At 49.4% G+C, this 14,473-nt stretch overlaps 1 protein-coding gene across 1 annotated transcript; it reads left to right on the top strand.

Moving 5' to 3' along the window:
• The first annotated feature begins 5,557 nt into the window (after positions 1–5,557).
• On the top strand, positions 5,558–6,700 carry SSTR5 (somatostatin receptor 5). Its single transcript, XM_060260754.1, has one exon. It carries the CDS (start codon positions 5,558–5,560, stop codon positions 6,665–6,667), a length of 1,110 nt encoding a protein of 369 aa, XP_060116737.1. The 3' UTR covers positions 6,668–6,700.
• Positions 6,701–14,473: the final 7,773 nt, after the last annotated feature.

The following is a 14,473-nucleotide window of genomic DNA, read 5'->3' as shown; positions in this document are numbered from 1 at the left end:
GGAGAGCCGACCCCCCCCCCCCCTTCAAACAACAACAACCCATCCCATTTAGAAGATTTGGAAAGTGTTTTACTTTTCCCAGCGCCTGCCCGGCTGCAGAGAGGAGAGAAGCCGCCAGCTGGCCAGGTAACAACAACCGGGGTTGCTTTATTTGCCTTTGACACCTGAAGAAAGGGAAGGGGTGAAAGATGCGGGATTCGAACCCGTGCCTCCGTGCCTTCCGATGACCGGGGAGCAGGCCGGGCTGCTTAAGGCTGCGGGGAGGGGAACTGGAGGGGGCAGAAGCCCCGTGGGGTCCCTTTTGTGTGGCCACCTGGGTTGAGTCACACCTGGCCAAACACGCAGGAATGCCTGCCGTGTTGTTCCCTTTCAGCTGTGCAGTCTTGTGAGCAAAAATTCTACTTGATGAGCGACTGGCGTTCAAAGTTGTGAGCTGCATGCATTAGTTTGCTCCGGGGCCATCTTTCCCGAGAGCTAAGACAAAAAGGTGTGAGCCGGAGGCTAAAAAAAAAAACCGGTGAGCTAGCTCACCCTCTCTCAGCTTAGAGGGAACACTGCCTTGGAATGAGGGAATAGCCCAGACCTGCGTTCGCTTGCCATAAACGAGCAGATTTCTTTATTTGAATAATAATAATCTACGTGTGTCCTTTTGTCAGGAGGGGAAAAGACTTGTCCAACCCAGAGGTTGTTTTTGCATAGGGAAAACTACACCAGACAGCCTGTTTTCTGATTGTGTGAATCGGTGCCTTCTCCCCAGGTGGGATGCTCGTGCCTGGATTCCATCTATGGGGCCAGATCTGTGACGGGCTAGGGCGGCTTCACCCACGCATGAAGCCGCCACCTTGAAACTGCAAACGTGCGTGCGTGAAACAGCAGCCTGCGCTGGGGCATCATGCATGCGCTGGAGTTTTCCCTCATGTGTCAATGTCAGGATTTCTCTGTGCTCAAGGAACATCTGAATGGATTCCTGTGGGTGCTACGGTTAGATATATCCCGTTTGGTCCATGGCGGTCCATTTGCACGCACAATTCGCCATTTTGTGGGGTTGCCGTTTAAATAGTAAACATACTCTGGTAAGACCTCACCTGGAGTCTTGCGTTCAGTTTTGGGCACCACATTTTATGAAGCTATAGACAAACTGCAATGGGTCCAGAGGAGAGCGAAGAAGATGGTGAGAGGTCTGGAGACCAAGTCCTAGGAGGAAAGGTTGAAGGAGCTGGGGCATGCTTAGCCTGGAGAGGAGGCAGCGGAGAGGTGATAGGATCACCATCTTCAAGTCCTTGAAGGGCTGTCATAGAGAGGAGGATGTGGAATTGTTTTCTGTGGCCCCAGAAGATAGGTTGAATGGGTTGAAATTAAATCAAAAGAGTTTCTGGCTCAACATTAGGAAGAACTTCTAACTGTTAGAGCGGTTCCTCAGTGGAACAGGCTTCCTCAGGAGGCGGTGGGCTCTCCTTCCGTGGAGGTTTTTAAACAGAGGCTAGATGGCCATCTGACAGCAATGAGGATCCTGTGAATTTAGGGGGAGGTGTTTGTGAGTTTCCTGCATTGTGCAGGGGGTTGGACTAGATGACCCTGGAGGTCCCTTCCAACTCTAGGATTCTATGCAATTTATACTAATGTGAAACATCCTTGGCCCTCCTTTCAACTTGTGAACTGGACTCATTCCTCCACTGGCAGGAGCAGACAAGGGTATTTCATGCAAATTCATATGAACTATTACCCCCTGGTTCTGGCTGCCCAAAACACTCAAGCAAAACAAGCAGATCACACAAACCATAGAGGTGAGGTGCTTTGAACGCACACCCTTTCCACCGCAGTGGTCGTCAGGCATCTGGATTAATCTCTAGAGAGCAAGAGAATGCAAAGAGCATCAGAAGAACCTTGCAGGATCAGACCAGTGAGGGTCCATCTAGTAACAACAGGGCATAGAAGCTGAGGCCTTCCTCTGTTGCTGCCTCCTGGCTTTAGGATTCAGAGGTCTAGGGCCTCTGAATGTGGAGCTTCCCCTCAGTAACCATGGCTAGGAGCCACTGGTAGACTTATCTCCCAGGAATTTATCTAATCCCCTTTTAAAGCTGTTTGTTCCTGTGGCCATCACCACATCCTTTGGCAGTGAATTCCATGTTTCAATCATTCTCTGTGTAAATTAAGATTTCCTTATGTCTGTCCTGAACCTGCTGCCTATCGGTTACAAAACAGGCAGCGTTCGTGTAAAGTTCTGAGCCATGCAGAATGCTTTTGCTGGATGGAACAGAGAGACACCATGTTCTTCGCTAGGAAGATGTCCTCAAGCTGCTTCTTCAGTCAAAGGGTGATGAACACATGGGGCGTTTTCGCACTGACCTTCAAGTAGCGCGACCACCCTCTTCACACCGGAGGATCTGCCCGGATTTCGCACAAGAAGCGCCGGCGCACCCAAAAGAGCCGGCTACTTCCATCGCGAAACCCGCTCAAACGGAAACCGCCAAGAAGCAGGAAAACGTTTGAGCGGGTTTCGCGACGGAAGTAGCTGGCTCTTTTGGGTGCGCCGGCGCTTCTTGTGCGAAATCCGGGCAGATCCTCCGGTGTGAAGAGGGTGGTCGCGCCACTTGAAGGTCAGTGCGAAAACGCCCATGGAATTCACTGCCACAGGAGGAGGTGGTGGTGGCTACAAGCATAGACAGCTTCAAGAGGGGGATTGGAGAAGCATATGGAGCAGAGGTCCATCAGTGGCTGTTAGCCACAGGTGTATTGTTGGAACTCTTTGTCCGGGGCAGCGATGCTCCGTATTCTTGGGGGGGGGGCAAAGTGGGAGGGCTTCTAGCACCTCTGGTGGACCTCCTGATGGCACTTGGGGTTTTTTGGCCACTGTGTGACACAGAGTGTTGGACTGGATGGGCCATTGGCCTGATCCAACATGGCTTTCTCTTAGGTCCTTAAATTCTTCTTCACCCTTTGGGCTAAATGGGCCAAGCCCTTCCTTTCTTTTCCTGCCATTTACAGACAATTTAGGCAATGTTGAAAAATATTTTTAAGTTTTTATTGGGGGGGGGGAATGGGCAGTGGTACTCCAAACATGGCGTTAAAAACAAAAGGCTCATGGCAGGGCTGTTCCTCACTGGGGAGACGCAAGAAGGCTCGATGAATTGAACCAGACAATTTGCGACATTTGATCTCAGTTTTAAGGTTCTATTCTGCCCCTGTGCAGATGCCAAAAACGGCAGAACTAGAGTGTCCACACACAAGATCTGTACTCGTTCTGAGGACTTATCTGGTCTGCAGGAAAAATTGGCTTTGTGCATTATCATCGTTAAATTCATTTATGCCCTCACTTTTGTCCGCAATTGGCACTCAAATCAGCTTACATCATTTTCCCCTCCTCCAGTTTATCCCCAGGACAGCCCTGTAAGGTAGGTTAGGCAGAGAGAACATGACTGGCCCAAGCTTCCGTGGCATGAGAGGGGATTCGAACCCTTGGTCTCTCAGATACTAGTCCAACACTTTTAACCACTATACCACCACACTGGCTCTTTAACCCAAAGTAGTGGAGGAAGTGAGCATGTTTCAGGAGGCATGGAATACTAAGATACAGTTAAGGGAAAATAAAGGAAGGGGAAATATCATTGCTGAACCCTTCCTCTCTGGGCGCTTTGAGGGGAGGTTGGCATTGGAATTTTCTCTCTCACTCAGTTTTCTGAGGGCCTCAGCCTGGTTTCTCTCAACATTTCAAAACCAAGCTCTCAACATTCCATCCAACATCTCTTCGCAACACCTCATTCCATCCAGCATCTGCTCTCAACATTCCATCCAGCATCTGCTCTCAACATTCCATCCAACATCTCTTCTCAACATCTCAACATTCCATCCAAAATCTCTTCTCAATATCTCAACGTTCCATCCAACATGCTGTCATACCCTAGTGTGACCAAGGAACGCGCAGGGGGGAGGGCAGTAAGAGGATGGAAATGCAGCATTCTGAGCATCTTTCTAACGTCAAATGCAACCCGCTGGCACCTTAAAAGGTCAAGAGGGGTGGCAAAAGGACATGGCAGTTTTAATGCACCAAATGCTAGGTTAGTTTTGGGAGATGCAGTGGACCAAGAATCTCACAGAATCATAGAGCTGGAAGGGACCTCCAGGGTCCAAACTCCTGCATAATACAGGAAAATCACAAATACCTCCCCCTCCCACACACACCCAGTGGACCCCCTTGCTCAATGCCCAGAAGATGGCAAAAACCCTCCAGGATCCCTGTCCAAACTGCCCTGGAGAAAATTACTTCCCGAGCCCCAAGTGGTGATCAATATTTCCCTGGCATGTAAGAAAGGGCCACAAGAACTAAGCACTGATGCAACCCTTTCTACCCCTCCTCATGATCTGTAGCATGGACTACACTGGATAATTTGGCCACTGGTGGTGGGGAAATGCCCATAAATGTGGTGGTCTCCCGTGTTATTTTCCTTCAGATGAAGTCTTGCCAGTGTTATCAGCTAGATTCCTGCCCTTCCAAAGTAGACGGAATAGAGATGTGTATAGCCGGTACCTATGCTATAAACCAGGGGTGGCCGACAGTAGCTCTCCAGATGTTTTTTGCCTACAACTCATGCTGGCTGGGGCTGATGGGAGTTGTAGGCAAAAAACATCTGGAGAGCTACCGTCAGCCACCCCTGCTATAAACCGATGGAGCAGAATTTCTGATTTAATCTGAACAATTGCTGCTCAGCTCAAAAATCTGCTGCATTTTGAGATTACATTATTGCTGTGGAATGGATAGAATTTTCAAACGTGAATAACACACAAGCACACCAAAAAAGAGTATTTTGATAGAAAAATATGTATTTAGTTATTATTACTGAACTTCTTCTGCACGGTGAGGTTTATTTTGTTTCCTACCGATACCCCCATGGTCCTGTGGCAGTTTTTGTATCCATTTCAACATGCAGACTGGATGTATTATGCAAACCAGCCCTCGGCCCCGTAGATGGGTCGCGATCACTCCCCAATTCCAACTTCCTCTAGAAGGCTGAGATTCTGAACATCTGGATCTGTCATCTCTCCTTCGGGGTGGGGGGGGTTAACCCTTCCACAGTTATCTCTGCAGAAATCTTTCTGGCTAGTGGGGGGAAAGCCCTTCTCACTGGCCCCACAGTTTTCGGGGGGGTTTAGTTGCCAGAGAAGGAAGGAAGTGGAAAACACCTGCAACTTCTAAACAATCGCCAGTCAGGGATGCCGTGCTTATTGGCCTGAGGCATCATGGGAGTTATGACCAGCTGCTTTGTGTACTTAAAAAAAATAAATCTGGATATAGTCTTCCAATAACCAACTTTTGAATTAAAAAAATCCTCTTTTAGAATCATAGAGTTGGAAGGGCTCCCGAGGGTCATCTAGTCCAACCCCCTGCACAGAATGGGGTATTCCATTTCCCCTGAAATCCAGTCTGTCTTCATTCCTATCCTTTCCCTCCTGGTTTGCACTGTTGTTTTAATTTGCTGCTTCTCTTTCTCCTCCAGGAAGAAAATGCCAGAGGACATTGACCCTTAGCTTTCTAGACGTTTCTCAGACTGGGACGAGGAACATGGATCCGTTGTATTTTCCCTCCTCCTTGAGCATGGAGTCTAGTTCTCCCGATGCCAATGTCTCCTTGCCGGCAAACACAAGTAACGGTACCCTTCCAGGATACCCCATTTCCCCTGAAATCCAGTCGGTCCTCATTCCTATCATTTATCTCCTCGTTTGTGCTGTTGGACTGAGCGGCAACACCCTGGTCATCTACGTGGTCTTGCGTTACGCCAAGATGAAAACAGTCACCAACATCTACATCTTGAATTTAGCCATCGCGGACGTCCTCTTCATGCTCGGTTTGCCCTTCCTGGCGACGCAGAACGCCATCTCCTACTGGCCCTTTGGGTCCTTCCTGTGCCGCCTGGTCACGGCTTTTGATGGCATCAACCAGTTCACCAGCATTTTCTGCCTGACCGTCATGAGTCTGGACCGCTACGTTGCTGTGGTCCACCCCATCAAGTCCACCAAGTGGCGCAGGCCGAGGGTCGCCAAGTTGATCAGCACGGCGGTCTGGACGCTCTCCTTTTTGGTAGTCCTCCCAATGATAATTTTCGCCGACGTCCAGGAAGATCTGCACACCTGCAACATGAGCTGGCCTGAACCCATTGACATCTGGTCCGCCGTATTCATTATTTACACATCCGTCTTGGGCTTCTTCGGCCCCTTACTGGTGATCTGCCTCTGCTACTTGCTGATTGTCATCAAGGTCAAGTCGTCTGGCATCCGAGTCGGCTCCACGCGGCGCCGGCGGTCGGAGAGGAAAGTGACTCGGATGGTGGTCATCATCGTGGTGGTCTTCGTCTTCTGCTGGCTCCCCTTCTACATCGTCAACATCGTCAACTTGATCTTCATTTTGCCCGAGGAACCCGTCTTGGTGGGTGTCTTCTGCTTCGTGGTGATTCTCTCGTACGCCAACAGCTGTGCCAACCCCATCCTGTACGGGTTCCTGTCAGACAACTTCAAGCAGAGCTTTCAAAAGGTCCTGTGCCTTCGCAAAGGGAACGGCGTGGAAGACGGCGACCCGACAGAGCACCGGCTGGAGAAGAGCAGCCGTCTGCAAGAGGTGATGTTGCTCCAAAGGAGCATCGACTCCAATGGACACATGCAGACTAGCAAGGTGTAAAGAGCCCAAGGTCTCCCAAGAGAACTCTAAATGGACTGAGATGCTTTACGGTGGTGACAGCGGAGGAGGGTGGATGGTTGATGAAAGAGGAACCGCCAAAACCAGCGTCTCGGTGTATATAGATTTAGGATGGGGAAGGGGTTTCTTCTTGCGAAACACATTGTAACACAGACACTTGGGGGGCACAGTGGGAGGGCTTCTAGTGCCCTGGCCCCAGTGGTGGACCTCCTGATGGCACTTGGGGTTTTTGGGCCACTGTGTGACACAGAGTGTTGGACTGGATGGGCCATTGGCCTGATCCAACATGGCTTCTCTTATGTTCTTATGTGACACAGAGTGTTGGACTTGATGGGCCATTGGCCTGATCCAACATGGCTTCTCTTATGTTCTTATGTGACACAGAGTGTTGGACTGGAGGGGCCACTGGCCTGATCCAACGTGGCTTCTCTTATGTTCTTATGTGACACAGAGTGTTGGACTGGATGGGCCATTGGCCTGATCCAACATGGCTTCTCTTATGTTCTTATGTGACACAGAGTGTTGGACTGGATGGGCCATTGGCCTGATCCAACATGGCTTCTCTTATGTTCTTATGTGACACAGAGTGTTGGACTGGAGGGGCCACTGGCCTGATCCAACGTGGCTTCTCTTATGTTCTTATGTGACACAGAGTGTTGGACTGGATGGGCCATTGGCCTGATCCAACATGGCTTCTCTTATGTTCTTATGTGACACAGAGTGTTGGACTGGAGGGGCCATTGGCCTGATCCAACATGGTTTCTCTTATGTTCTTATGTTCAGATAGATCCAAGTGAGCAGCCGTGTTGGTCTGAATTAGTATAACAAAGTAGGAGTCAAGCGTCACCTTTAAGACCAACAAAGTTTCATTCAGAATGTAAGATTTCGTGTGTGCATGCACACCTCTTCAGATGAAGAATCGGGTACAGTGATCAAAGGTTTGCTCAATTTGTTAATTTTACTATTCTGTCACTGGATTTTAAATTTGTACCATTTTGCATTCTAAATCACTGCCTATCAGCTTTATGTAGCTCTGCTCGCTGATTCTTTGAAGAATTCTTCGTCTGAAGAAGTGTGCATGCACACACGAAAGCTTACATTCGGAATAAAACTTTGTTGGTCTTAAAGGTGAAACTTGGCTCCTACTTTATTCTACATTGTAACGCGATTATGGAGATCTGTGAGAGAGAGAACAGCCAAAATAACCCCCTCTGTGATACAACTGAATCATTCGTTTTTCTCTACGTGTCCGAGAACCAGAACTTAAAGTAGACCTATGAAAGTGGCTTGAGTCTATACAGACTGGAGGGGTCTTAGTTCTTGGTGGCTGGGGTCCCCCTTAGGAAGATTTGGTTGTTCATCTGCTATCGAACAGCCGTGTCGGTCATACCTGGTGGCACCGTATGGAATGTTTACCTTCCTCACAAGTTAGCCTCTTTCTGGGTGAGCAATGCCATCTTCTGAGCCTGAAGCGACGTGTCCGGCCAAGCTCGGTAAGCCAAAACTTTTCCATGTCCCACTCATAAGCTTCCAGTGGCTTGGTGTTCTCCAAACGACGCAACAAGGGTATCTTGGGAGCTATCTGGGAGTGTGCTGTGTGAATGTGGCAACTCAGACAGAGCCATTCGAAGCCCCTCTCTGTGCGCTAAATAGGCTGCTAAATTCTATCAACATCCCTAACTGTCAACATTAGAAATGCATCCAAATTAGGGAGGATAAATCCTTGTTTGGTAAGCCGGTTCCAGGGAGAAGGATTCGGTTGAGATTTTCAGGAGAGAAGCAAATGCATTTCAATTACGCCGGGGGCTGCAATCCTGACGCCCAGAATGCCAAGTAGCTTGTCTACAACAACGGCTTGAAGACAATTGGGGGGGGGGGTATATAATACTGGATCGGAATCCCTATAGGACCCCACCCCCAACTCCAACCCAGCCCCAGTCAAACCAGTCTCAGTAGGCCCAATGGGAATGTTCAACAACATAAAATCTGCAATGCAGGATCAGGCTAAAGGCCAGTTTGGTGTAGTGGTTAAATATGTGGACTCTTATCTGGGAGAACCGGGTTTGATTCCCCACTCCTCTGCATGCAGCTGCTGGAATTGCCTTGGGTCAGCCGTAGCTCTCGCAGGAGTTGTCCTTGGAAGGGCAGCTTCTGTCAGAGCTCTCTCAGCCCCCCCCCCACACCTCACAGAGTGTCTGTTGCGGAGGAGGAAGATAAAGGGGATTGTGAGCTGCTCTGAAACTCTGAGATTCGGAGTATAGGGTGGGATATATATACAATATCTTCTTCTTCTTCTCCAGATGGAACTCAAAGAACTTCAAAGAACTACCTTTCACCAGTTTGGTGTAGTGGTTAAGTGTGTGGACTCTTATCTGGGAGAACTGAGTTTGATTCCCCACTCCTCCGCATGCAGCCTTTGGAATGGCCTTGGGTCAACGGTAGCTCTCGCAGGAGTTGTCCTTGGAAGGGCAGCTTCTGTCAGAGCTCTCTCAGCCCCACCCTCCTCACAGGGTGTCTGTTGTGGGGGGAGGAAGATAGAGGAGATTGTAAGCCGCTCCGAGGCTCTGATTCAGAGAGAGGAAGGAAAGGTCCCCTGTGCAAGCACCAGTCGTTTCCGACTCTGGGGTGACATTGCTTTCACAACGTTTCCACGGCAGACTTTTTACGGGGTGGTTTGCCATTGCCTTCCCCAGTCATCTACATCCCGCCCCCCCCCCCCCCCCCAGCAAGCTGGGTACTCATTTTACCGACCTCAGAAGGATGGAAGGCTGAGTCAACTTCGAGCCGGCTACCTGAAGGGTCTAAATCTGCAGTCTTCAACAGCCTCCCATTTAAGACCGTGGTCCAGCAGATGCCCCCAAAGGCCCCAACAAGAAGGCACAGCTGGGGACAAAGTCTTTCACTCTCAGCACTGGTATTCAGAACTTTACTGCCTCTGCCTGTTCAGATGCTATTTAACCGTATCAGTAGCAATCATTGGCGGAGCTGTCCTCTATGAATTTGTCCAACCCTCTTTTAAAGCCACAGAAGCTAGCAATCGCCGCAACATCTTGTGGCGGTGAGTTCCAGAGGCTAATGATTTTTTTTTTATTTAATGCATTGATAGGCTGTCTCCCCCTCCCCTCTTCAAGCAGCTTACGTCCATCTCCTGTCCTCCATTTCATCCTCACAATAACCTTGTAGGGTAGATTAGGCTGAAAGAATGTGACTGGTCCAAGGTCACCCAGCAAAGATTTCATGGCATGAGTTGGGATTCGAAGCTGGATCTTCCAGAGACTAGTCAGACAACCGCTATGCCATGCTGGCTCTAAGTACCGTACTTCCTTTGGTCCGCCCTCCCTTCATCGTACAGCCCCTGAGCTCTAGTTTGTTGGAAGAAGCACAAAAAATTCTCTTTTTCCACCTTTTGCACATTTTTAAAAACTTTGCCCCTGTCCTCTCTTATGGCTCTGTCTTGTACCTTCAAACCAACCAGAGTTTTTCTTTCTCTAAATGCTGCAGGGGGAGATAGATATGATCCCTAATATTAAGATTGCTCTCCCCCCCACAAAAAAAGCTTAAGATCAAGAGAATGTGAGACTCAGCAAAGAAAGGATTGGGCACAAAGAGAAAGCTGAGGCTATAAACCAAGGAGTTTTTCAGTTCCAAGGAGTGTCTTGGCCTTCAGGTTGCCAACTCTGGTTGGGAAATTCCTGGAGATTTTGAGGGCGGAACTCAAGGAAGGTGGAGTTTGGGGAGGGGAGGGGCTTCGGCAGGGTATGATGTCATCGAGTCCCCCTTCCAAAGCAGCCATTTCCTCCGAAGGAACTTGAGTTATGTAGTCAGGAGATCAAAAGCAATAGCAGGAGATCTCCAGCCACCCCCTGGAGGTTGGCAGCCCCAGGTGACCTTCACACAGTCTCTAGAGGTGAGTTCGGGCAATTAAGAGGATAAGAGGAAACATAATGCGCTTCTGCAAAAGGAGACTCTAGCCTTTGACACCCCACAGATTCAAACAGGAGCGCATTCCTAGCAGCTTGGGAGAATCAGTTCCTAGGCTCCACCGTGACATGTCCACGCTGTTTCTCTTTGCTTTTTGAGAGGCCTGGGTTCGAATCCCTCCACTTTCTGGGTGACTTTTGGATTGGGTTTCCAGTTCCAGATTGGGAAGTATATGGAGGTTTGGGGTAGACCCAGAGGAGAGAGGGGTTTGGGGACAGGCGGGACTTCTGTGAGGTATATTGCCCTAGAGTCCACCATCCAAAGCAGCCGTTTTCTCCAGGGGAACCGATCTCTGTAGCCCGTTATAATCCCAGGAGATCTCCAGACACTGCCTGGACGTTGGCCACCTTTCCTTTGGACAGTTTCATACTGCCCTCTTAACCTACCTTGCAAGGATGTTCTGAAGACAAACTGGAGGAGAGAAGAGCAACGTCACCTGCCAGGGTTCCAAACTGGGGAGAAAGAAAAGGGGATAAAGAATTCAATAAAGATATCAGTGAAATTTCTGCATGATTTCGTAGCTGCTGCAGGGCCCAGATCAACGAAGCACCTTAGCATTCACACGCAAGCCTAAGAATGCGGCACTGTTGCGTTCACACACATGTGCAGACATAAACACTCAAGCTTTTGGCTATGGCAGGAAACTGAACTCTGAAGAACACTAATTCCAGCAATGCGCAACATTCCTGAGCCGCCCTGAGCCTGCCTAGGCGGGGAGGGCGGGATATAAATAAAATTTATTATTTATTATTATAAATAAATAAAAAAATTATTATATTCCGAACACACATACGGGAAACGGGCTTATATGGGAAACAAACTCTTCCTGTGTTACGTTGAATGCACATCCATCCCGCCTGTACGTGTGTACATCTGTTTGTAAGAAAGAGCCAACACACTTAATAATGAAACCAGAGACCTGGATAACTGTGGGGTTCGTATCTCATGTTCAGCTGTGTGTGCTTTGACTGTAACATGAGAATTACACGCAGTGCCCACACAACAAACAAACTAGTCGATGCTGTTTGAAGATCGGATGCATGTGCACTGTAACTTGTGAACAGGGCCGTAGATCGGGTTGCCAGCATCCAGGTAAGGGCTGGAGACCTCTTGAGGTTACAAGCAGTGTTCCCTGTAAGTTGAGTCAGCGTGAGCTAGCTCACAGGTTTTTAACCTCCGGCTCACAGATTTTTGTCCTAGCTCAGGAAGGATGACCCCAGAGCTCAATCATTGATGCAGTGGCTCACAGCTTTAATGCCAGCAGCTCACAAGTTTAATACCAGTAGCTCACAAAGTAGAATTCTTGTTCACAAGACTCTGCAGCTTAGAGAGAACATTGGTTCCCCTGGAGAAAACGGCTGCTTTGGAAGGAAGACTCTCTGGCCTTATACCCTGTGGAAGTCCTTCCCCTCCTTCAACCCCACCCTTCTCAGATTCCACCCCTAAAACCTCCAGCAATTTCGCAACCTGGAGACAGCAACTCTAGCGACAGCATTTGCCCACCAAGGTCAATGTGTTATCTATTCTCCCCAGGGTCTGAAGAGGAACAGCCCCGGCACAAGGGGTTCTGCCACCCCAGGCAGAACCCCGTGCCCCCCCCCCCCCCGCCCAGGACATCATCGCAACAGCATCATCACAATGGCGCACTTTGTGCAAGTGTTCTTTCTTGGCTCTAATCACTCAGAGCAATCGGAGCGAAGAAAGAATGATGCGGAGTATCAGGGACGGCATGAGCAGGGATGGGGTGCCTGCTCCTGTGGTGAGGGGGCGCCCTAAGCGACTGCCTATCTCGCCTACTCCCACCCGCCGGCCCTGCAGATGAAGAAAGCCAGTTTGGTGTAGTGGTTAAGTGTGCGGACTCTTATCTGGGAGAACCGGGTTTGATTCCCCACTCCTCCACTTGCAGCTGCTGGAATGGCCTTGGGGCAGCCATAGCTCTCACAGTTGTCCTTGAAAGAGCAGCTTCTGGGAGAGCGCTCTCAGCTCCACCCGCCTCACAGGGTGTCCATTTCCTGAGACCCAGTCTGGTGTAGTGGTTAAGTGTGCGGACTCTTATCTGGGAGAACCAGGTTTGATTCCACACTCCTCCACTTGCAGCTGCTGGAATGGCCTTGGGGAAGCCATAGCTCTCACAGTTGTCCTTGAAAGAGCAGCTTCTGGGAGAGCTCTCTCAGCTCCACCCGCCTCACAGGGTGTCCGTTTCCTGAGACCCAGTCTGATGTAGTGGTTAAGCGTGCGGACTCTTATCTGGGAGAACCAGGTTTGATTCCACACTCCTCCACTTGCAGCTGCTTGAATGGCCTTGGGTCAGCCTTGGCTCCCGTAGGAGTTGTCCTTGAAAGGGCAGCTGCTGTAAAAAGCTCTCTCAGCCCCACCTACCTCACAGGGTATCTGTTGTTGGGGGGCGGGGAAGGTAGAGGAGATTGTGACCGCTCTGAGACTCTGAAACTCAGAGTATAGGGTGGGATATAAATCCAATATCTTCTTCATCTTCATCTTTTTCATCTTGCCTCCTACCTGAATCCCTTTAACTAGGGAGACCTGGGATTGATCCTGGGCCCTTCTGCGTGCCAAGCAGATGCTCTACCGCTGAGCCACAGCCCCAACTTTGAATAAACCTTCTTCGATATCAACAAGAGGGGACCAGAGAAAGGGGCCACCTCTGCAAAATGGGAATAGTTTTCACAAGCAACGGGAAAGGAGTCAGATATCAAGTTTCTTCAGTTGCATGTAAATTAGGTGTCTGCTGTGTGCTGTTCCAAAGAATCAGGGGATCTCTTGGCACCTTAAACACGAAAAAGTTTTTGTGCCAGGTGTAAGCTTCGATGCACCAGAGTCCGCCTTGTCAGATGTTAGGAGCGGGGTTGTCACTAGGCAGATATTTACACTGGAAGTTATGGGGGCGGAGAGAGAATTCACACAGCAGGTAACATTTCAGCGCTTCAATCAATGGTTCCTGAAATGCTTCGCTGGAGCAAATCTAGCCTGGAGTTCTCAGCAAGAGGCAGCTCAATGCAATCCCAACGTTCGGCTACAAAGAGATGTTTTTTTCAAATGCACATATATAAAACATTCCTATGAAGTATGGGGGTTTTTTAAGGGTCACATGGTCCCATTTCCTTGGCTTCGGAAATGGTTTGGAAATGTCAGAAAGCGGATTTGCTGCAAGCAAGGGTCGGGCTGTAGCATTTTCAACAGCCTTCAAAAACACTTGGAAAATAAACTCAAGGCAGGGGTTCAATTTGAGGAGGGGAGGGGAGGCACCCAGCTGCCCGGGAACCCAAGCTCTGAGTTGCAAATTCCCCTGTAACATCTGATGAAGCACCATCACAAAAAGTGCTTGACTTCTGGGTTTCTCCGCCCCCATTGTGGTGTTTTGGGTTGTTTCTTTTTCCTGATTCTAAGAAGAAGAGGAAGAAGAAGAAATCGGATTTATATCCCGCCCTCCACTCCGAAGAGTCTCAGAGCAGCTCACAATCTCCTTTACCTTCCTCCCCCACAACAGACACCCTGTGAGGTAGATGAAGATATTGGATTTATATCTCGCCCTCCACTCCGAAGAGTCTCAGAGCGGCTCACAATCTCCTTTCCCTTCCTCCCCCACAACAGACACCCTGTGAGGTAGATGAAGATATTGGATTTATATCCCGCCCTCCACTCCGAAGAGTCTCAGAGCGGCTCACAATCTCCTTTCCCTTCCTCCCCCACAACAGACACCCTGTGAGGTAGATGAAGATATTGGATTCATATCCCGCCCTCCACTCCGAAGAGTCTCAGAGCGGCTCACAATCTCCTTTCCCTTCCTCC

This window comes from Heteronotia binoei, chromosome 20 (genome assembly GCF_032191835.1).
Source record: "Heteronotia binoei isolate CCM8104 ecotype False Entrance Well chromosome 20, APGP_CSIRO_Hbin_v1, whole genome shotgun sequence".
Lineage (NCBI taxonomy): Eukaryota > Metazoa > Chordata > Lepidosauria > Squamata > Gekkonidae > Heteronotia > Heteronotia binoei.
This window is presented reverse-complemented; position numbering and strand designations above follow the sequence as displayed.